The sequence below is a fragment of the Zeus faber genome (genome assembly GCF_960531495.2).
Source record: "Zeus faber genome assembly, chromosome: 19".
Taxonomy (NCBI): Eukaryota; Metazoa; Chordata; class Actinopteri; order Zeiformes; family Zeidae; genus Zeus; species Zeus faber.
In genome coordinates, this window is record NC_137206.1 from 9,534,500 (window position 1) to 9,558,644 (window position 24,145).

The window sequence follows — 24,145 nt, forward strand, 5'->3', positions numbered from 1 at the left end:
CTGTTGCCAGCCATACACACCGGAGAATATCCAGGTTCCTTGAGGCATGGAGAATTTTCAGTAAGAGCTCCTGCCACTGCCAGAATTTGGAGACCTGTCACATAGTGGTAGAGTATAGTAGAATACCACCTCTGTGAGAGCCTGTGGGATGTTTGATTTTACACTCGGGTTTTTGAATAAAGTACCACCCTCACGATGAGTTTTATTTGCTGCTTGAAGAATCCTTTCCACATCATGGGAGAGGAGGGGACAACAGAATAGTGTCACTTGAGCTACCCGAGCAACTGTCATCAGCGTATTGATCCCCTGAAGCCGATGTCCGTTTTGATGGACCTGGAGATGAGCACAAATATGACCGGTCAACCGGGGGTCAAGTTGAGAATGACTGGCTCTAATTGGACCCCCTTCCCTGTGTCCTTGTCTTTTACCTCTGCAGTATATATTCAAGTTCAAGTGTAGACGTCTCCGAAGTCTACACCTTGATGCAAAAGATTGAAATTCCCATGTGGTTCAACCCTTTCTCTGACAAGTGAAAGGAGGTCCTCCGCCGTGTCAGGAATCCCAGAGGGTAGGGTCAACGCGCGGATGTCGTGCTCCCCGGTTTGTCACGCGCGAATGGGCAGGCTGAAACATCCGGGCGGTCTTGAGCAAAGCATCAGCTTGGAAGGAGAGAGATGATGGACGAGTCAGTAAATAAAGAGGTCGCAGTGCTCGCACAACAACATCAGGTGAAAGCATAATAGCTGGATTTTACAATTAATGAGAGAAGTACAGTACCGAGTATGCAATGCAAATATGATTCGCTCTCTCCTGCCATGTTATACGCAGACAGGAGACTGTAGATTCAACTTTGAAGCTCCTTAGGTGCTCATCGTACCAAGCGCTTTCTAACTTAACAACAAAGAAAAGGCCGCCATGCACTATGATCATTTGCAGTATTTCTGCAAATTTCAAATGATGCTGTTGGCACCGCGCTCCGGCGGGTTGCCTCCCCATTAGGGGCCTTTCTGTGTGGAGTTGGCATGTTCTCCCCGTGCTCACATGGGGTTCGCTCTGTGTAACGTCAGTAAGGACCCCCATCAAAAACATGCACAACGTCGTCATCTGCCCAGGGATGGATGTTTGTAACTGGTCCCCGGGCGCTTTGTTGTACGCTGCCCACTGCTCCTGGCTGCCCCCCCGGAGGAAGGACAAGCCAGGATGGGTCAAAAGCAGAGAATAAGTTTCACCGGCCACCGTTTGAAGCATCTGTGTGTGTGTGTGTGTGTTGTGGTGTGTGTGCGCCGTGTGATGAATAAAAATAATCTTCTTCATACCCGTTGCTCGTCAGAGCAATCAATGAGCAACAGGTAAATCCCCATCATGACACGTGTCCATCTGCTCCTGACTTGTGACATCTTACCACTACAATAAACTGGTGTGTTTGCAACATCTCTGCCTGTGCGCCTGTGTCAGAGGGCCCTGAAAATGCCACCCGGGTGGCGTGTGGCATCTGGCAGGTGGAGCTGCCACAATGGTGTTTCGGAGTGAGTTTTTGTCGTGGGAATGCTTTCAAGAATCCCCAGCGATGCTCACCAATCTTACAATCGAGGTAAGTCATGCTCTCAACTTGATTGCACTGGAGCGATTACACTTTCAATAACATCCTTGAGGCTCATTAACGGCTGCCGCCGCCTTTTCATCTTCGGGTACTTTGTCATCAACCAGGAGAAGCGGCAGCCGCACCAAGCACCAGCTTTCCTGTGCATTTCCCCCTGTGCTTTTCTTACAGGCAAAGTTTAACGGAACAAGGTATGGGCGGTTTGTTTTGTTCCTCCATCTATACGGAAACTGTCTGATGGAATTATTTAGCGCGGCAAGGGAAAAATATTCGCTCTTCATCAAGACATTAAGGTACAGTGCCAGTTCCAGGGATACAATTCCCTCAAGCAAATTGCGGAGCCCATCTGGAGGGTAACCTGCAGTAACATGAAAACGACTCAGTCACAAATTGCACATGGTCTTTTCACTCCATTGCAATGGGTTTGGGGTGGCAGTAGAGCCAAGCGTAGCACAGCACCTCGTCCCGAGAGAAGAGGCTCCTGGTCTCACTTCAAATTTCCGAATCTGCCAATGCTCCCCGACACAAAATCGAACAGGAGCGTGAGCCACCGAAGCTTTCCACAAAAACCCCCCAATCCGTCGAGCCCCCAGATCGCAGAGCACGGTGCCCCTGATGACTTTATTTTTTCCCCCCAAACAGGGCACATTAAGTCCATCATCCACGGAGCTTTTAAGATCAACAGATTAGTACTCTAGGGTATCCAAACGTCTTTACATCATCCGCCTGGCAAAGAACAGCCAGGTAAATGGACGTCAGTGTAGATGGTGATACAGAGGGAATGTCTGCCAGCGCCCAATAAACTGCAGTCACTAGTGTATTTTCTCAAGATAATCAATACGCAAGTTGAGCGAAAACCTTTAATTTATGCACAAACGAAAAAAAAAAAAATCGAACAAAGTGACCCATCATGAAAAGACGTTTTCCCTCTGTTCCGGAGTGACTTCTCTTGAATATCTTTTCCCTTCAAAAGTTGTGACAGCGACGGCGAAACGAGGCCGTACCGGGATGTTTTTTTTTTCCCTCTCTCTCTCTCTCTCCTTTTTCATCAAGGATCTATATTCAGCTGGGTCAACGATGGAACGATGTTTCTTTAAGGAGCCTCTCATGTCAGATGCGCCGAGAGGTCCGTCTGCCCCCGAGCTGCGCTTGCACGGTTCAATCGGCAACGTTTGTTTTTTTTGGGGTTCTTTTTTCCCCACCAATTCCGAGATGGCAGTATCAGTTGTGCTTCCTCAAAGAGGCCTGATCCACCGTTTTAATTCCTCGACCAGATGCCGAGCGTGTAATGAGTTTAAACTCCTCTTCACTTTCAATTAAGTCACTTTCTTCAGGTCTTTGGCTCGGATGTGTTTTTTAAAGACTGGTTTTACCTTCCAGCGCGTGGGGGGACAATGATTACTACTTTTATGAGGATTGAACGTCGGATAAATATTTGCGCTATAATCAGTCTGCAATCAATCTGCCGTAAGGGCCTTTTAAAAACACACGGCGCGGTCTCATATCTTCTCAAATGGCCCCAGAGGTGTTCGAAATACTTCTTCCTCCCCGGGTGGAAACTGCATGAATTACAAAGCAGACGCGTAAGCGACGGGATCCGCTCTGACTCATTTGACTCATTGTGAAACCGAGAGCAGACGCGAGCCGAGTTCACGCCAAGTCCTGAGCGTCCGGGCTCATCCTAAATATAGACGGGACAGTGACCGGCTCCGAGCGCGGACGGCCGGGCTTCCATCCGTAAGGTTTTAGCGATCCTGGTCATTCTGACGCGGTAGAGTCACACGTTTCGCTCGAGCGCATCACGTGTTTCGGCGTGAGTATGAGCAGAGTCGAGCAGCGACTGTTTTTCGTAATCTTCCCCAGCTGTCCGCCGCTCTTTCCCTCTCAGCTATTCCCCGCTCTACACATCACGTTCCCCATGACATTACTTCTTCATCTCAAACAGATCCCTCTCCTTGACTACATCACCATTCCATTTGGCAGCCTGCTGGGGGCTGATGCACTGTCTGTGGGGGCAATTATTCATACTATTGGCGGAAAAAAACCCAAAACGTGAATAATATATTTTACAAATATTTAAACATATAAATAAGATGGTTGTCCAAGCAGGTTTCCGTCAACGGGCCAGTCAAGTGGTCATTGGGGTACAAATGATGTACTTCAACAGGCAGAATCACTGCCTTGGGAAAATCCCAGATCACTCTTAATAATAATTATGAATCATAAGCATGTATGTAGTATGAATGCATGAATTATAATCCATTGCCTGTGCAAAGGATTGTTGCTAGGCAGATATCGTTAAGCAACGGGCGGTGTGTGAGAAAGGCCGCGGGAGGAAGAGTCGTGTTCAAGGCGTGGACTTCGAAAGAATACAACATATTTTGTGTAACTGCCTTAAGGGGCCGCTCGCTTAGTGCAGCCACCGTTTCGGGCTGAATCTGAAGACGAGTGAGCAGAAGAATGTGAGTCATCTGTTCCACTTTGCCAAAGTATGCGAGTAAAAGTCCTCTTCTTGCCATTCATGGCCATTCCAACAATCCTGACCAGTGCAAACATTTTAAGTAATAGGACTAAATTAAAATAAAATAAATGAATCAATAATAAATAAATCAACACCCTAATGAGCCGAAATAGTATTGTTGGCTATAGTCGAATAAGGTCCAAATAGATTTTAGATTTGATTTGTATACAGCTCAGCCTATAATGATATTGTCATACGAACATATTCATATTAACATTTACGCTTTCATATTTTCTTGCAGATGCTGCTATGGTGGAATAAAAATGCGCTTCACCTTTTATGTGTGAAAGCATACAGTAGCAGCGATGTTTACGGTGTGAATTCCTATTTTCCTATTTTTCTGCTCTCTTGGTCGTAGAAAAGAATCACAAACTTGAAACATTTCAGTAACTGTCAGTAATTGCAGTAATTGTCTTATTGTAATTATTGAAGTAATCCCAAGGACTTTGACTAATGAGGTATGATAACGATATTGTATAAAAGTGAATTTATATGATTGCATATGATCAATAAAAAATTTATTTGTTAAATGAGTTATTATTCTTAAATCAAAGGTTTGATAGGCCAAGTAATAAAGGTGGAATGTACAGAAATAATAAAGATAATAAAAATTGCTAAGTAATTGTGAATATACAGTAAACAGTGACAGCTAGCATGCATTAACATGCAAATGTGAACGTTCCTTCAAACGGCAGTGGCCCACCTCGACAGCTGTGCGGAGACATTACATTGACAGCCAATGGAGTGTCGTCTCTGGAGGACATCCGCGCGCTGAAATAGACCATGAAATTGTTTAACGTCATGACAACTATGTCAAGTACACAAACTACTCCGAGGATAAACATATCAACGTTACACATATACACCAATCAGCCAGAACATTAAAAACCCTGACAGGTTGTTCATCTCGTTCCAACGGCACCTGTCAGGGGGCGGGATATATTAGGCAGCAAGTGAACAGTCAGTTCTTGAAGTTGATGTGTTCGAAGCAGGAAAAATGGTCAGAGCATCTCCAAAACGGCAGGTCCTGTGGCGTGTTCCTGGTATGCAGTGGTTAGTACCACTGGGACATGTGTGTGTATGTGTATATATATATATATGTATATATATATATGTATATATATGTATATATATATATATATATATATGTATGCATATACTGTATATGTATGTATATACTGTATATGTGTATATATATATATATGTTTCAGATTTGTCCCTTTCTTAACATTATTGTTTTTTCAGGTAGCTATATTTTCTAGATGTGTGCCAATGGCGAACTAAATAGTTTAACATTATGACAAATATGTCTAGTGAACAATCCACTGTAGAAATAAAGACATCAGTATTCTCTTTATTGGCTGAATCACAGTTCCTTTTTTTTTTTATTATTAGGACAATGCACTTCATAATTTTAAGTAGCTATTCTTTGTAGACAACATGTGCTGTTTTCAGTCGCACTTTTCCGCGAGCTGTAATGGACAATTAAATAATTTATCATAAAAAAAAAAAAGCAAACCACTGCAGAAAAAGAAAACAAGTCAACGTGCATGATGTTCAGATACTACTATTTAGCGAACCACCATGGTTGGCAAGACATTGAACCAACAGAATGTCAGGATTTATCAATATCTGATCTCCCATTTCCTGCTGAATCTATGAAAAAACAACAGCCATAATTGCTTCAAAAAAAAACAATCATTGCAACGACTTTCAGCCTGGTGGAAATTCAACAAACTCAGTGGTCACACTCCATCTCTAAGCAAATTCACTCCAATCTGGCGCAACCTGGATTTTCTGGTTAAAAACAAACCAATGATCTTCAGGTCTTGGAAAAGACAAGGAATTACTCATCTGGAACACATTTTTGAAGACAATTCACTTATATCTTTCCCAACCCCAATCCAAAGGTATAAAACCGGTGGTCACAGTTTCCTGCAATTCCTTCAACTACAGCGGTCTCTAAAAGTTCAAATCAAATTGACGAGCTACGTCCTCCAGTCCCCTCCGATGATGGAACATCTGAGGTATATAGGTGATTAAAAATCCCTTTTCCAGAACGTCATGACTTTTATTACAAGTTTTAGCTTTAGGTAGCTTTACCTACCATGGAATGGGAAAGAGTGTTGCCACCGATATCAACTTCTGGAAGCGTATTTGCAACAACCCGTTTTCTATGACCCGCAACTCCAAAATGAAACCCATCCAAGACAAGATTTTGCACAGAGATGACAACTTTCATGCCGTCTGGCTCCGCCTCCCTAATCCAAACATTCTGGACCAACATCACCTAGAAGCTATCAACCCTTTTGGGTCGCAGCGTTCCGGTCTCCGGGTCTGTATGTCTCCATGGCGACCTCTCCTCCGCTGACCCAACACCCAAACACCGCCGACCCATTGTGATCGCCCTAATAATCACCAGGAAAACGATATCACTTGAAGAACGGGGATGACCTTACCGCATCCGAATGGTTGCACCTATGAGTAGAATACATCTCAATGGAGAGACTTGGCAATATTCAAAAACAACGTTGATTCATTTCGGGAAATATGGGCTACTTTTATCACTGACAGAGCTCCATCGGTAAATACCGGAGTCTCCCTGGCGTCCCGCGCCGATACTCCGGCGTCCGCGGCCTGGGGGCCTGCGCCTGGGGGCTGGGGGGCAGCGGGGCATGGTGCTCGGGGCTGCGGTCGTGGCGTCTATACGTCTGCGGGACTCAGGGGTGGCTGCCGGGCCTTTTCGGCTGTTTGGGGGCGCCGGGATACAGTTCCGATCGCATACCCCAGGACTAATTGGGTCCCGTCCCGTGCACTCACCGACACGCGCGCACGCACGCACACACACACACACACACACACATATCGGAGGACTCATCATAGGCGCACACCCACACCACCAGCACCTGCTTTGAACACACCCCCGAACACCATCCTGATTCCACTGAAATGGAAAATACTGAACTAGCCCTATGCCCGCTTGTACCCCCATCTGCTTTATTATTATTATTGGCCCTGTTGTCGGACAGCTCACAGTGACAAGTTGCTGAGCCGAGATTTTGAAGATGTTGAAGCTGCTGAACCAATTGCGGCTGCCTTTGTGACCCGTGCATATGACTACACCCTCAGCAACTGCCCTTGCGACATCCTCACCAGTAACGGTCCCTGTGACGTAGTCGATATAAACCATCGAGCAGGTTGGTTGGAGGGAGAGGATCTTTGCTATTCCGTGTGACCTGTAAGGTGCTCCCCGCTGATTGCAATTCTCTAAAAAATAAACTTAAGACTTAAGTGACAGTTGTTGTATTTTCTGTTTCACCGGAACGATATCCCCCCAGGCAACGACCACAACCCGAGCGGCTGGAATTTCCACAGCATCCTTCTCCCGTTCTCTCTCCTCTACTGCCATAGCTATCACAGGAAGACGCCACTTGTTTGTATGTTTACGTTTTTTCCAGGTACATGTTGTCTGGTTTTATTATGCATCCCAACCCCCCCGCTTGGATAGTTATGATGATTCGTTTTTCACAGACCAAAACATGCTAAGATCGTTCTCCAGAGAGCGGGATTGGTGGCGGGCTTGCGGAGCAAAAAAGCGGTGCCCTTGTCATCCCGCGGTTTGTCCACAGGACAGAGTTATTGCAGCGGCTCTTGATGATTCAAGAATGAATGAAGAGTTGCATTGCAGGTTGAGAAGTTGAGCTCCACTTGCAGACTAACTCTGTCCTAGATGCAATGGCACACAGATACTCTGTGTTGTATGCCCAGCGTGCTGACAGCACAGGTTAAAAAAAGACAGACAACAAAAAACAAGCCAATGTGCTATATACCTTCGAAATCCGTCACGCCGTCACAAATCCAGCTTTACAATTACTTGTTGTTGTTCTTTTTAACCATATGACCGCATTTCCTTTCATGATTGGAGTAGCTGTGCTTTACACATTGTTCCCCCATATTTATCTTACATGAAAAAAAAAATACTTTGTATGTCCCGACCATGGCTCAGGTGTTACTCAGCCTGTCCAGCCGTGTGACAGACCAATCGGAGGCTGCCGTTGTTCTAGGAGGCGGGTCAAATGGTGAGGCTGTGCCACATTTTCGGCTGATATACCGAGAGAGAGAGAGAGAGAGAGAGATATATATATATATATATATATATATATATATATATATATACATACATACACACACACACACACACACACACACACACACACACAAACATACATACACACACACACACACACACACACACACACACACACACTCACACACACCTGTGGCACATGAGGGGGCGTGGTTAAGCCGGGGTCTGCGGGCTTCGTCCCGTACCGGAGCAGCTGTTCTGACTCGGCCGATCAGCCAGTCGCCGCTGATTGGTGGGAGTCAGCTGGGAGAGTCTTCCTATGTGTTGTTTGTCTTGCAGTGAGGACGCGCGGTGAAGGAGGCCCGGCAGGAGGCCCTGCAGGGCAGATCGCGACCCAAACGGAGTCTGATTAATTATTGATTACTTTACGTTTACGTTTTGGTTCTCAGCGAGCCCTTTGTTGCAGTGCAGCGTTGTATAATAAAAGCCCAGCCGCGTCGGCACCTCACTGCCGTCATTATCCTGTCGTAGATTGTGTTTTACCAAGCGGCTTGAATCATTTCAGCCCGACTGGCTGGAGGTGTTGTCTGTCAAGTCATGGACTCAAATCAAATGCTCGTTGCGAGAGGGACTGTAAAGACCTCGCAGGAACGACTGGTGGAAGCAGGCTCCACCGCGGCAGAGTCCTGTATAGATACACAGATCAGTCATCCTAGAATGCAAATGGAATTCTGAATCCCATTTTCCATGGGCATCACTCTGCCACATGGCAAATGTGTGTAGTGTTGATTTGTCTTATAAGCAAACTGTATTAGGCTTTCCCCTGTAATCGTTTCGCCTTTTAACATTTTGGAACACTAAATGCACAAGTAATGATACTATTTAATTTATTTAATATTTTCAGTACTTGTGCATTTCATGTTCCAAAATTGTATTAAATATTAAGTTATTAAATATTTAATTTATTAAATAATTTTAAGTAAATTATAGTATTGTTCACTAGGTTCAAATATGTATTTAACCCAATATTATCAAGTAAGATAGATAATTATTTTCATTATGTAGGAATAGCACATGCCATGTATGCAGTACAATATTTACTGAACCAATAAATTACTTCTCCCAGTATATGTTCATATCTGAAAACCAGGTACGTGAAGGCTTCGTCTTAGACACAAGCTCCTTATATCCCCCACGCACACGCACGTGCACGCGCACGCACACGCACACACACACACACACACACACACACACACACACACTTGTTTTAAGTAGACCGACTTTACCTACTGCATCCGTAGACAAAGGCGGATTGTGCTCCCGCTTCAATCCCCACCCACTCCCATCGCCACCTGTCTTTTAAAAATACATTTATCAACAATGGACACTGCAGCGCCGAAGCCCTAATTCCTGATTGTTCTCCTTAGCCCCCCACCACCACCACCACCACCCCCACCATCATCCCGAAAAATCCCTCTCATCTTTTTTTTCTCCACCTAAAAACATCTTGGGAAAAGGGAGAAATATCATGTCATGTTCGTCAGCTATTGTATCGTATTCGGCTGCTGAACAGGCTATGGATTTTCAGTCCACTCCCATTATTAATTCATGCGCGGGTGGGGTGGAGCGGAGTGGGGGGGGCGGGGCGGGAGTTGATGGCAGGCCCTGTCGGAAACCGGATCCGGATCGATAGGGCTGACCTTGGGCTCCGCCACTAGTACCAGGCGGGGCAGACTGGCAGTTCTGATGGATAACTCGACGGGCGGGTTGCAGGCCGGACCCATCACCCCCCTCCCTCCCCCCCTCCGGGACTGAGAGAGAGAGAGAGAGAGAGAGAGAGAGAGATAATGTGTGTGTCTCGGGGGCCAATGGAAAAATCCAAACCCGGGTTGGGATTGAAGTTGAGCTGAGGCATGAATATGCAAACCTGTTCTTCGATCCACGACGATTATTGCGAGCATTTCATGACCCTTCTAACCCTGACTCTAACATAATCCTAACCATAACCCTACTTTAGTAATACCCTTCTGTCGTCATTTTCATTTGGATTTAATACATATGTATTTTTTTCATTTTAATTCAGAAATATTTATTAGGTTATTTCTAAGCTTAAAGTGCTTTTAATTGAAACTAAAAAGAATTACAAAACGTTAAAATACAGGAAAATACGAATAAAATTACCTTAAAACTTAAAAGCCGTGATAATCCAAACCAATGTTGACAAAAGCCAGACCATATCTTAACTCCTCCCTAAGTTTCCCAGACACACATTTTGGCGGCCTCCGCGTTATCGTAACCTTCCACACATAATTGGCGTTAAGAAGCTGTTCATTCGGCATTATCCACTGGACGCCTGCCGGCAGTCGTGGCATGCAATTTAAAGAAAGATCTATTATAAGAGCAATGACGATCCCAGAGACGGCAGCAAGTAATCGATTTACTTTTATTGTGAGATGGGAAGTCATAAAAAAATTAACCCAAAAAAAAAAAAAAGAAAAACAAACTAAATAAATCACTATAAAAAAAAATGGCCATGGCATGTTAAAAGGAGGAAGAGACATATAAAAAGAGGGCATGGGACATTCCAAGTAACAAATTGGCACAAATAAAATAAAAACAAAAACAAGGGGGAACATACGCGGGTAATGGTTTTGGCTTGGCAACAGGACAGGACAGGGTCCGGGGTTAAAGGATCATCCTTCAATACGACAGCACACTCATGCTATTAGATGTCTTTTTTTTTTTTTTCTTTTTTCTCGTGTTTTTATTTTCTCATTTTCATTAAAAAAAAAAAAAAAAAAAAAAAAAAAAAGTTCAGTAGCTTCGTGTCGGAGAAGGGAAGAGGCAAAAAAAACAAAAAAAAAAATCTAAACTTATGGTGAGGATGGATGCGGGACGGGTTCATCGGGCTCCAACGTCAGGCTCGTCGGGCGGGGGAAAGCTTCTCTTTTCGGTGCCCCCCGAGGAGGAGAAAAAAACATCACTTCATCATCTGTTTCCGAGAAACAAAAAAAAAAAAAACAAAAAAAAAAACGCCTTCACTACGCCGGCGTCTCCTTCCGAGAAGCAGCCCTGCCGTTGTTTGTTTTCGTCTTTTCCTCCCATTGACGTGATCATTGTTGTCCGTACTAAAATATATTATTGTATTAATACAAACTACAGTATTGTACACTACATAGTGTAATAAATAAAATATCAAAAAACAAAAAAAAAAAAATAAGACACATAAATATAAAAGTTCTCTATAACTAAACAGAAACCTCCAATATGCGCGCATCTGTGTGTGCGTGTGTGTGTGTGTGTGTGTGTGTGTGTGTGTGTGTGTATGTGTGTTTGTGTGTGTAGGGGGTGTGGAGATAATACTGCTGGAAAACACCACGCGAAAACAACAACACAAACAAACAAACAAATAAAAATAATACTGACAGGTAAAAACAATAAAAAAAAACTAAAAACAAAAACAACAACAAACAACCGACGTTTAAATCTAAAACTCCTGGTGAAACTCTTAATTAGCCCGCGTGACGTTTACCTGAAGAGAGTTTCGTTTGGACGAGTGCACCCGGAGCACGTTCGGACCTTGAAACTGGAGAGTTTGGGGGGGATTGATTGATTGATTGATTGATTGATTGATTGATCGTTTGATCGATCGGGAAAACAAGCGATTCTTCCGAAAAAAAATAAAATAATAATAATTCTGCGACGGCTGTAAGGTTTACAAGAAAAATCTTAAACTCGCACCTGGGGTCAAAGTCAACAGTGTACCGGCCTCCACCGTCCAATGGCACTTTTGATTTGCATCGTCCTCTCTAGCCCCCCACCCCCCTCCCCCCCTTTGTTTTTTGTTTTTTGTTGTTTTCTGTTGCATAAGGCGTAGGAGTTAGGGCTGGGCGGCTGGGTTTTTTTCAGTCATAACACTTAAAACAGGTTTATATGTCGTCCCCCTCCGGATATATATATATAACAAAAAAAAAACCAAAAAAAAAACACTGATTTTGTTGAAAAAAACGACTGAACGAGAAATGAAAAAAAAAACAAAAACAAAAAAAACAAAAACACAACCGACGCTTGATGCTGTAACTTGATCCTACGAGGCAGCGGACACCAGGGAAAATGACTGAAGGGACCCGCTCCCCGCTATTTATTTGTTCGTCATCTTCTTCTTCTCCTTCTTCTTCTTCTTCTTCTTCTTCTTCTTCAGGCTCGCATTCAATTCCTAATAAACCCCCACGCACGCACACGCACACGCACACACATCCGGATACAGATACGAAAAAGAAGAAGCGGTTATGCTCTCGACGGCTGGGGGGGGGTCGCTCTGGCGCGGTAATACTGAAGGGTAAAAACGACATTAACTTAACGGTTCCATCCGTCGGCAAAACCCAAGCCATGTTTTTGTAGTGCACAGGATTGTTTTTTTTTTTTTTGTTTTGTTTTTCTGTTTTGTTTTTGTTTGTTTGTTTGTTTGTTTTCTTTTCCTCTCATTTTCCTTCCAACTTAATAAAATACTGATATTTGTTGTTTTTTTTTTTTCTTGTTCATTGGCAATAAAAAGGTATAGAAATATCTCCCAACTGTACAGGTTTCTTAAAGGTTAAAATATGAGCGATAAAATTAGTAACACTGATTAAAAAAAAATAAAAATAAAAAAAAAAAAGACAAAAAAATAAAATAAAAAAGAAACAAAAAAAATTATTAAAAGAAAAAAAAAAAAAGACCCAAGGTGTCTTAGTAATAAAACATCTAAAACGTGTCGGCTCTAGCTTCCATAGTCTGTGTGATGTACACCGTCCGCTGTTGAAAAACTCTTGTTTGTTTGTTTGTTTGTTTGTCTCGTTGTTGTTGTTATTGTTGTTGTTGTTGTTACTGTTGTTGTTGTTATTGTGGTTGTTATTGTTGTAGTCGTCTGACAGCGGGAAACGACCGCTCCTGCTCCTGCTCATAAAAAGTCACAAGTGTTTCATTTTTTCTCCCAGTTTGTCTTTTTTTTTTTTTTTGTCTTCAGGCACACCTGGATTCCTACACAGTAGTGAACTGAACTTGCAACTTGTCCCGAGTTGAACACCCACCGAGCCCCCGCCGGCTCCGGCCACGTGTCCTCCTTAGTCGGTTTCCCCTTTCCCTCGCTCCCCATCGTCTTCCCCACCTTCCTCCGCTGCATCCGCTACCTCCTCTACCTCTCCCTGTACCTCCCCCCGCCCCCGCTGCTCCCCGTTCGGATCCTCGCCCCGTCCCTCCTCCTCCCCCTGCCCCTCCTCTTGCCTCGTGTCCGCCTCCGCCTCCTCTTCCTCTCTCGCCGCCTCCTCCTCCTCCCTCTCGCCGGCTCTCTTCTCCTCTTCCTCCTCCTCCTCCTCTTTCCGCCCCCTTGCTTCTTCCTCCCCCTCCTCCTCCTCTTCGTCCTCCTCGTCGCCGCCTTCGTCGCCGATCTGCACCACCCGGATGTCCTCCATGTCCACCGCAGCTTCCTCCTCCTCCTCCTCCTCCTCCTCCATCTCCTCCTCCTCCTCCTCCTCCTCGCTCTCCTCGTCCTCCCTGGCGCTGCTGCCCCGCTCGTCCGAGTCCGGCGGCGCCGGGGGTGAGGGCGAGGGCCGCGGCGGGCCCAGGGCCTCCGCCTCCGTCTCGGCCTCCCCGTCGCCCTCCCGCGCCTCCTCCGGGTGCTCCCCCTGGCCCTGCGCCTCCTTCTTGCAGTAGGAGTAGCGGTGGTTCATGTGCTGCGAGTACGAACCCGAGTGGGAGAAGCGCTTGCCGCACTTGTCACACTGGTACGGCTTCTCCCCCGAGTGGAGGCGCATGTGCTCGATCAGGTGGTGCTTGTGTTTGAAGGCCTTGCTGCAGATGCCGCACTCGTGGGGCCGCTTCCCTAAAGGAGGGAGGAGGAGAGAGAGAGAGGGTGTTAAAGAAGGCCTTTACTCAAAATCACGTTTTTGCTCACAATTTATGGTTGTTTATTAACAATTTATACCGACGTTATGAAAGGGAGCCGCCACGACAAACAAGTGAAATCTAAAACAAGAAACATCAATAACCTGGAACTGGCATGAGAGGAGAGCAATGTGACGTAGCGTTGTTCCTTAACCTGGTTGCCGCCCGGTTTGTTGTGTTTCTTAGACCCCGCCCGTAACTCACGGAGACACGCCCACTCGGCTATGTCCTCGACCGCGGCTCGACGATCCGCTGGCCGCGCCCCACCCGCGGGACCCCGCCCACTTTCGAAAGCTCTCTGAAGGTGACATAATTGACGTCCTTGCCGAATGCGACGTCCCTCCCGGACATCCCCATTTCCTCTGTCGGTTCTCTATGATCTCTCGCGACCCCCAGCTGTTTCCCTCCGAAGCGGCGCGACGGTCGACTGATGAAGGCGAAAAAATGGAGGCCCTCTCTTCGTATAGAATACGTAGGCTTTTCTGGAGCTAGAGCGCCGCGCTCGATGGTTGGCTCTCAGGGGGGAAGCGGAGGAGAAGTTTGGATGAGTCAAAACTTGAAATTCCTGGTTTGTTATTGCGGTTATGAGGGGAGAGAACCATCGCTCCATCCGAGGGAAATTACACAGTGGAATGTTGTAAACACGTCGTTACTTCGAGGGGGAAAAAAAATAAAAAATAAAAACGGAGATGAGGAATGGCAAACGGGGTAATATGTCATCGAGTGAAAAGTACAACAACCGTTGGGTGGAAAACGACATTCTGACATGCACCAGCCAGACTGGAAGCAACCCCCTCCCCGACTCCCTCCCTCCCTCCGTCGTCTGCATAAGCAGCGTAAACCAGCGGCGGGGAAAACCCGGTGTGTCTCGTCCTTGACGTGTCCGAGGAGAAACCCGCGAAACGGACTTTCAGGGCAGCGAGGCCGCCTCCGGGTTCGCTCCTTCCGCCCGGGGCCCGGGGAGCGGCGAGTTTCAGGGTGTTGGGCTGAGGTCATTTGGAGCCTGGAGACGGCGCTCCGAGCCAGGTATCGGCGCAATGAAGTGAGGAGGGGGAGGAGGGGCCGTCAGCATCGCCCTCGGAGCGCTCCGTCCAAATCGCTAGCAGAGCTGGGTTGTTGCAACATCCAGGGAGAAGGTAATAGGTTGAGCAATACCTACTGGAATGGAGGAGTCCACCCTGTGCTGCTGCAATGTGTGTGTGTGTGTTTGTGTGATGGTTGGAAATTCCCCTGCACTTGGTTTTCTGAGTCATCATCCCAGGGGCTCAGCGATGAATGATCAGATGCGAGGCGTTGCGGACGTGGAGTTCTCAGAGATCCGAAATGAAGACCAAAAAAAAAATAAAAATGTGGCGGGGGGGATGGGGGGGTTGTTACCTGTGTGCTCGTATTTGTGCCGCAGCAGGGAGCTGCTCTTCTGGAAGATCTTGTCGCACAGGTCGCACGCGTACATGCCGCCCTCCGTCTTCTTCATCTTCTTCCGCGGCGGGCCCGAGTCCGAGTCGTTCTGCTCGTCCGTGGCGGGCGCTCCCTCCGACCCCGTGTCGTGCCTCTCCTCCTGTTGGGCAACGACGAGAACGCGGGGTTTAAAACCTCAGTGCGGTAACGTGTTGAAATAAAAAGTGCAACCGGTGAATCACCTGTGCGTGTGTGTGTGTGTGTGTGTGTGTGTGTGTGTGTGTGTGTGTGTGTGTGTGTGTGTGTGTGTGTGTGTGTGTGTGTGTGTGTGTGTGTGTGTGTGTGTGTGTGTGTGTGTGTGTGTGTGTGCGCTTGTGTGTGTTTCCTGCATGCAGGAAATGATGCTATTGGCACGCCCATGTCATATCCCACTCATTCTCTCTCTCTCTGTGTATTCTCAGCGTCTACTCAACAGGTTCTGTTAGCGAAAACCATCTGTTTCTTTTTACCCCTCGACAAAAAAAAAATAAAAAAAATAAATAAATAAAAATCACAGCTGTGACTCAACAGAATGAGCCAGTAATCCACAACACTCCCCAATGTTTCACTCACGTACTCGCCGACAAGTTTTCCCCGTGCGTCTAGACCGATGGGAATACGTTCGCCGATGCAGCAGGAGGAGAGCTGCCAGGATGTAACTAAAGGCGCCGGGCGAGTTCCTCACTTTTATCTATCTATCTTATCCGTGCCAATCCACTTAAGACGAGGACACAACACAGCCACGAAATAATCGATGGGGCACCGGCAGATGTGCGACGTTTGAGCCGAGCCTTTGGCGGATCAATACGAGGCCGAGCGGCGCGGCGGCAGCCTCGTATCCGAGCCCCTCGGCCGGACCCGGATCCATCATGACGCTGCGATTAGGTGTCTGTGCCATGATGCAACTATTAGGCCACTATCATTTTTACAAAGGGCTGAATGCTGACATTTCTATATATGACTTATTGATTAAAGCTCAGGTGGCTACGAAACCGATCTGTCACAGTCTGCGACGGGTGCTTTTGTCTTGGAAATGAGGTGACGAGCGCTGTTCGAGACGCTCTGTGATGCTTTTGACTGAAATGTCAAAAAAACAAAACAAACAAAAACAAAACCGCTCGACTGCTCTGAAACTCCCTTGCCTATTTAAGCGCAGCTACCTGCGTATCTCTGAATGAGGTTCAGTTCCTATCGGCCCCTATCTCTAAATCAATACGGAGCTTGACTGGATTTATGTCGGTCAACCCGCAGTGCTGCCGGGGCACAAACAAACACTCAGGGGCAAATTCACAAGAGGGATTGCGCAGCTTTTGCGGCCGTCAAACCCGCGCAAACAACACGAAAAAGCAACCGTCGAATTCACGAAGCACCCGAAAACGGTGAAATGCGCCACAAACTTCGCTGCCTTGCAGATAGCGTCTCGGTGCAGCAATGCAATTTGCTTGTGTATTTAGATGAGGGAATATGCATACATTCGGGGCAAAATTTGCCCCTTCCTATGCAAATGAGCCTCGTTGCAAATAGCACCCAATTCACAAACACCGGCGCTAATAGCCACACGCAGTTAGAGTGACGTTATGACCCTCTGCAGAGCTGGTGGTAACTGAGTGGAGACCAAAAGGAAATAAAAATTTTATTACTGTCACGGCATCCAAAGGTAGCGGAACGGGCAGCGGCCCATGGTGGTTTTCAAGACGCACTCCAAAGCAATTTGTTGCTTTGAATAATAAATTGGACAATAAAGGCGTTGGCCAATGGACAGCTCTGCAGCGGCCCGGGCCGCTGCACCTGAAAGGCCACGGTGTTTGGCCCGCACTGAAAAAATTGACTATATGGTAGAGTAATATACTGTATATTAAATTAACTGTCATAATTTTTACATTGTAATATTAAGAATCAGTGAGAACTAGAATTTATTAAGTAAAAATGTTAATATATGCACATTTTATTCATGCAATAAAATAACTATGTGGGGAGAGTACTGTTTTATTTTAGATTTACTCATAATATTTAAATGTTTAATAGTCACTGCACATAAACCTAAAATACAAAGTAAATTTTGATCTAAAAGTATCGCGTGTTGAATCTGTGCAACTCTGCGGATCTGCAATCAGACGCAAAACAAGGGTAAATTGCGTCCAGCAGCGAAACTTTACGGTCGTGTTTGCGCTGTCATATCATTAGTGCAATATCTTTTGTAAATCAGATGCTATGACGTTGCAGATAGCGGGCGCCATCCATTCTTGCTGAATTCGCCCCTCACTGCACAAAACATTGTTTCAAAAGGAGACTAAGTAGGGTGGGGCACCTTGATTCCGTTGAGGTGGACGGTCTCGGTGCCGGCAGGGCTGCTTGCTGTAGTGGTGTAGGTGTAGGCCAACTGTGGGATGAGGATAGTCTGTTTGTTGGTGTTGGTGGAAAGTGCTCCCAGGCACGGCACGCGGCCCTGCTCCGTGATAGCCACCAGGGTGGAGAGTTGAGTGGTCATAACGCTGATGGAGTTGGCACTTGGCTGGCTGACGTGCAGTGGGCCGGGGCTGGCGTGGCCCCCGGCAACCGAAACCGAGAGTGGCGACGCCTCCTTCTTTGTGCAAGTCAAGTTCAGTGGCTCGTCCTGGTGGGCGGAGCCGGAGGGAGCGGAGGCGTAGCCGCGGTGCGCTTTGGCTGTCGCCCTCTCCGCCTCCTCTCGGGTGGGCTTTGGCAGCGACAAGTCCAGGGGTCCCTCAGTGCTCTGGGGTGGCTGGGCTTGGATGGGACCGTCGGCAGTAAGGTTTAGTGGTGGAGGGGAGGCTGGTGAGCTGTGGGAACCGTTGAGCTCCGCTGGGGTGGCTTCTGTGGGGCTGCCCTGGGTGGCAGAGGGGCTAATAGTGGCCATGTCCCTCCCCGGGACTAGAGACACCACGCTGTTAGATTCACAGGCGTCCTCTTCCTCTGAGGGAGGTGTCGGGGCCCCCAGGGATATCTGGCCCTCCTGCATTTTGTCAAACAACTTCTTGACCACATGGGCGGGCAGGCTGACCGAGTCGGAGATCTTGGCCAGCTCATCCTTGTTGGGCTCTGCGTTCAGGGCGAAGTAGGCCTTGAGCAGGGATAAAAGGTTCTTGGGCTCATTGTAAAGGCCCCCGTCTGCCAGCAGGGCGGTGATAGCAGACTCCTCTAGGCCGTTTCCGTTGAGCCTGAGACCGTCCTTCTTGCAGTGCTTGAGGGCGTGGAGTGCTTCCAATCCCCCCGGACAGTTATCACACAGGAGACATGTTTTAGTGGTCTTTCCCCCCTCCTCGCCCTCCTTCAAATCTTTGCCGCCGGGGCTTCTGACGGTGAGGTCTTCCGGAAGCTTTTGAGCCTTGCAGATCCCAAAGGAGCCCTGGATTGGGCTTATGGATTGGGGCTCCTTCTTGAGGTTCTGGGCTGCGAGCTGGGATTGGACCTGGATCTGGCTGGCATCTAGGCTGTAGTTGATAATGATCTTGGCATTGCCATCCTGGCCGACGATGGGCAGACTGATAGCTGAGATGAGCTGCTGTTGAGAGTGCAGCGCTCCGGCATTCAGCTGCCCCTGGGCCTTGCCGTTGCCGTCGAGCACCTGTCGTATCATGTTGCCGTCCACCGCCATCTTGAGCATGTTCTGGAGGTCTGCCAGGTTGATGCTGATGGGCGACACGAGCCCCACAGTGGGCAGGACCACCGCCTGCACCGCGCCCTGCAGAGGAGCAGCGGCTCCCCCGTTGAAGACCGCAGTGTTGGCGCCACTGCCGAGGGAGGCCACGGCCGCCGGCTTGTACTCGTAGTCGGTGGGCTCGCTCTTAATCTGGTTGAGGGGCAGCTGCTCCTGCAGGGGCTTCCCGTGCTCCAGCTTGTCCCTGATCTGGGTACGGAGGGAGGAGGGGGGCGAGGCTGGCAGGGCCGGCGATGGACACTGGCTCTGGGACTTGCCGTTCCCCGAGCGCGGCCTGCCGTTGACTGAGATGACACTGATGCACTTCTTGCTGCTGATGTGGGAGCTGTAGGAGCCCGAGTGGGAGAAGCGCTTCTTGCAGTTGGAGCACTCGTAGGGCTTCTCCCCTGTAGAAAAACAATAATGTGTGAGGGAGGGATAGGTGGGGAAAAGAGAGAGGGCGAGAGAGAGAGAGAGAGGGAGAGAGAGAGAATACACACACACACACACACACACACACACTTCCATTAGCGCAGGGCATGAGCTATAAGGCAGGAAAGAGCTCTAATGCATTTCAATGAAGCCTAAATGCTGATGCAACGGCACCACTGGGAAATGCCCCTCTCTAATTGGAGTCCCATAATGCCAAAAGAAACCCAATTATAGCACATTAAGGAAGAGCACACAATGGAGTGAAACACGATCAAGGGCGGCTAAGCAAAGACATCTGGCCCAAACATAAATATAACATAAATATTTGTTTGTGTGACGCCAAAACATCTGTGGCCTACAGAGACTTGCAGAGATCAACCGAATAAGTAAGTTTACCAGAGCCATTATACCAGCGGACAAACTCACACACGGGAACAGATGCTGGATACATCACACACACACACACACACACACACACACACACACACACACACACACACACACACACACACACACACACACACACACACACACACACACACACACACACACACACACACACACACACACGCACACACAGACGCACACGCACACACCATGCTGCCATGGTGACTAAAGGCTGTCCACTCACCGCTGTGTATGCGTAGGTGCTCTTTCAGGTGGTGCTTATATTTGAAGGCTTTGCCGCACTCCGTTACACTTAAATTTCCTGTTGCCTCCGGCCTGTGGGACGTGTCTCTGTCAAAGACAAATAGGGAGAGCGAAGAGATAGAGGGAGAGAAAGAGAGAGAAAAGGGTTGTCACACAGAAAAAACATGGCCTTTGAACCGCGCGCCAATTCACACTGCAACGTCACTAATCAATTCAGGGCAAAAGTTCAGCTTTTTGTTTATTTTTGATCAGGTTCTGGAAGCAAGTTTGCCCTCGCCTTTCACAGTAACAGCTGAAGTATATATGGTATAAATGGTGAAAATAAACCTTAGATCTTATTATTATTATTATTATAATTATTATTATTTATTATTATAATTATTATAATAATAATAATTATTATTATTATTATTATTTATTATTATTATTATTATTATTATTAGTATTATTATTTTTACACACTAGAATTTGGTGTATAATTACATTTGGTTAGCTTTGAGAAAATACATCAGAAAACAATTTCTCCAAAAAAAAAAGGCAAATTCTAGGGATTCCTTTAACCGAAGTCAATAAAAAAAACCCAGAAAAGCAGCCATTCCATGCTCTCCATTCTAGAAACAAAAATAAAAAAATGCAATTCTTTCCTTATTTTAAGGATATTTTTCCACATTTTTTTTTATTTTATTTTGTTTCTAGATTTGGATTTAGAAATCATTTACTCCTTGTTTTGAGCTACTCTGATGAAAGAATCATGTCGACTCTCCCAGTAAATCAGTTAGATTGATAGAAAACATTTTTACATTTCATTTACAGTGAAAACACAAATTTCCAGCTCAACCGACGACCGGGCGAGGCGCGTGCGTGCGTGCGTGCGTTTGCACATACCTGGTCGCGGCCGGCCTTGTGGACCGTCATGTGTCTCTCCAGCTGCGTGCGGTAGGCGAAGGTGTAGCTGCACTGGGAGCAGCTGAAGTTGTCCTCGCTCTTCTCGTGCCGGTACTTGATGTGCTCCTTCAGTGAGCTGTAGCGCTTGTAGCCGCGCGAGCAGTAGGGGCAGGTGAGCAGCTGGGAGAAGGCATCGGGGGTCCCTGCGGTGGAAAGAAGCCCAGGTGGGGGGGCGATGATGAACACGAGAGGGAAAGAGGTGGAGGTTGAGCGTCACCAGGGAAGGGTGCTCTTTGATGTCGCTCAGCCAAAGTAACACTCCTCTGTTATTTCGCTGATCGATGTGAGATCCTCCCCTCGCAGGTAAACCTAAGCCCCCCTCTATCCCTTCCCACAGGTAACCAAATGGGTAGAAGCAGCTTAACAGACCGCAGTGAAAACACTTTTCCTGTCTGTGGGAAAGCCGCAGGCCATACGGACCTACTGACATGTGCTTCCTGTTGAAACCACGGTCTTCCCAAAACGTGTGCCAAAACGCATAGAATGGCATTTGTATATTCTGTATATTGTATATTTTCCATTGTGTATATTTGTCTGCTTTATTTTATTTTATTTTAATCCATTTGGCTATTTCTGTTGTGTACTTTTGGTCCATTTTTGTGTATTTGGATATTTCAAATATATATAATTTATTTTTGTTTGTTTATTCATATTTTATTCATATTCATTATTTACTTTGTTTATTTTATTATATTTTATTTTATTCCTTTTCTTATTTTTCAGACTGTTCAACTTTATTTTTTAATGCTAATTGTCTGTGGTGAAACGCACAAATCCCCACCAGGACAAGTTCCTCATAATAATGAAAATAAACTCATTTTCATTCTCATTCTCATTCTTATACTGATAAGACCCCACGGCTGCTCGGGTGTCGTAATGAAGTCTTGAGGAAAAAAATAGAGACAATCGAAAAAAATAAATAAATAGAAAATAATGGAAACTAAAGCCTCACATGGGACCTTAAACAAAACCAGCCATGGCATCGATGGCGATCTCCGAAATCCAAAATGCCAGCCGGCCTGTTCTCCCACACAGGTAACACATTACCTTGTTAACAGGTGATGTATTAAGTCCGCCCCAGGTGTGGGCCGCCCGGCGATGAGAACGCACACACACACACACACACACACACACATTAGCACATTAGCCGGCCAGGTAGCGGTGAGTCACAGCTCGCACAGACGTGACAAATCTACTCAGGTGTTGCTGGACTGCCCCTATTACACCCCCCCCCACTCCCACCCCCCACATTTATGTGACAGCAGCAGGTAAAAAAACAACAAAAAAAAAAAACACAGCAAAAACACGGTGAGCCGTAAAGAGCCCCCTGGAGTGCGTGGCACTTAACAAATTGCCGTGTACACCTGTGTGTGTGTGTGGAATGACAAGAGAGCAGCAAGTTAATGGAGCTGGAGTTAACACCTGAGGCGAGAGTTTTGGGTATGTGGGAGGGAAGGGGGGGGGGGGGTTGTTCTTCTAGGTGGGAAGGATGTAATTACTGGTGAAATCGGTGGCGTGTGCATTAGTATATTATTAGTAGAAGCTCCCATTCAAGTGAGGAACTTTTACTTTAAAAGGGACATGAATAGTCTATTGGGCTGCGAGGGCGGTACAGAAGAATATATTACCCAGATTAATTTATATATGTATAATTATATTACATATTATAATATATGTTATTACTATATAGTTTTAATATACAGTATATATATATACACACACACACACACACACACACACACGGATTGGCCATATCATTAAAACCACCTGCCTTATATTGTGCTGGTCCCCCTTATGCTGCCAAAACAGCTCTGACCCGCCTAACAATGTTTAGGTAGGTGCTACGTTTCAAAGTAACATCCACATGAATACCAGGACCCAAGGTTTCCCAGCAGAACATTGCCCAGAGCATCACTCCGCCTCTGCCGGCTTGCCTTCTTCTTATAGTGCATCCTGGTGCCATCTCTTCCCCAGGGAAACGACACACACACACACACACACACACACACACACACACACACACACACACACACACACACACACACACACACACACACACACACACACACACACACACACACACACACACACACACACACACACCCAGTCATCCACGTGATGTAAAAGAAAACGTGATTCATCAGACCAGGCCACCTTCTTCCATTGCTCTATGGTCCAGTTCTGACGCTCGCCTGCCCATTGTAGGAGCTTTCAGCAGTGGACAGGGGTCAGCATAGACACTCTGACCGGTCTGCAGCTACACTGCCCCATACACAGCAAGCTGTGATGCACTGTGTGTTCTGACACCTTTCCATCACAGCAGCATGAACTTTTTTAAGCAATTTGTGCTACAGTGGGATCAGACCAGACGGTCTAGACTTTACTCTCACTCTCAAGTCAAAGTGGCTCAGATCCTTACGCTTGCCCATTTTTCCTGCTTCCAACACATCAACTTCAAGAACTGACTGATCACTTGCTGCCTAATATATCCCAGCCCTTGACAGGTGCCGTTGGAACGAGATAAGTGGTTTTAATGTTGTGGCTGAATACAAAAATTACTCATATTTCATATTTCCAGAACAGAATTGTTACTTTGGAATCTCTATACCAGTTAATAATGTTATTTAGTATTTAGTAGTTTGTTTATTTTTATATCTTTATTTTATTTTATTAAAAAAAAAACCTTAACCTATAAAAAAAATGCTAATTTATGGAAACACACTTAATTTCGCTAGGAACAAAAAACGTAAATAAAAACATATTCATATTTCATTGTTCCAGAAACCAATTTTGAAAACTCTTTCACCGGTTGATAACGTTATTTTTTTCATTCTGTCCAATATTTAATCTGAATCAAAATCGTATTATTCGTCCAAGTACATTTTCATAAATGAG

General features: G+C 46.4%; 1 protein-coding gene across 1 annotated transcript in view; it reads right to left on the minus strand.

Annotated features, from left to right (window-relative positions):
• LOC307244792 (zinc finger E-box-binding homeobox 1-like) overlaps nt 1-24,145 on the minus strand; it is a gene marked incomplete at both ends in the record, with an annotated part of 70,751 nt that overhangs the window by 3,056 nt on the left and 43,550 nt on the right. Inside the window, 6 exon segments of the mRNA XM_080020096.1 lie at nt 13,529-14,068; nt 15,508-15,688; nt 17,876-19,629; nt 20,286-20,349; nt 20,351-20,392; nt 21,191-21,393. Coding sequence (XP_079876222.1) covers nt 13,529-14,068; nt 15,508-15,688; nt 17,876-19,629; nt 20,286-20,349; nt 20,351-20,392; nt 21,191-21,393 — 2,784 coding nt within the window.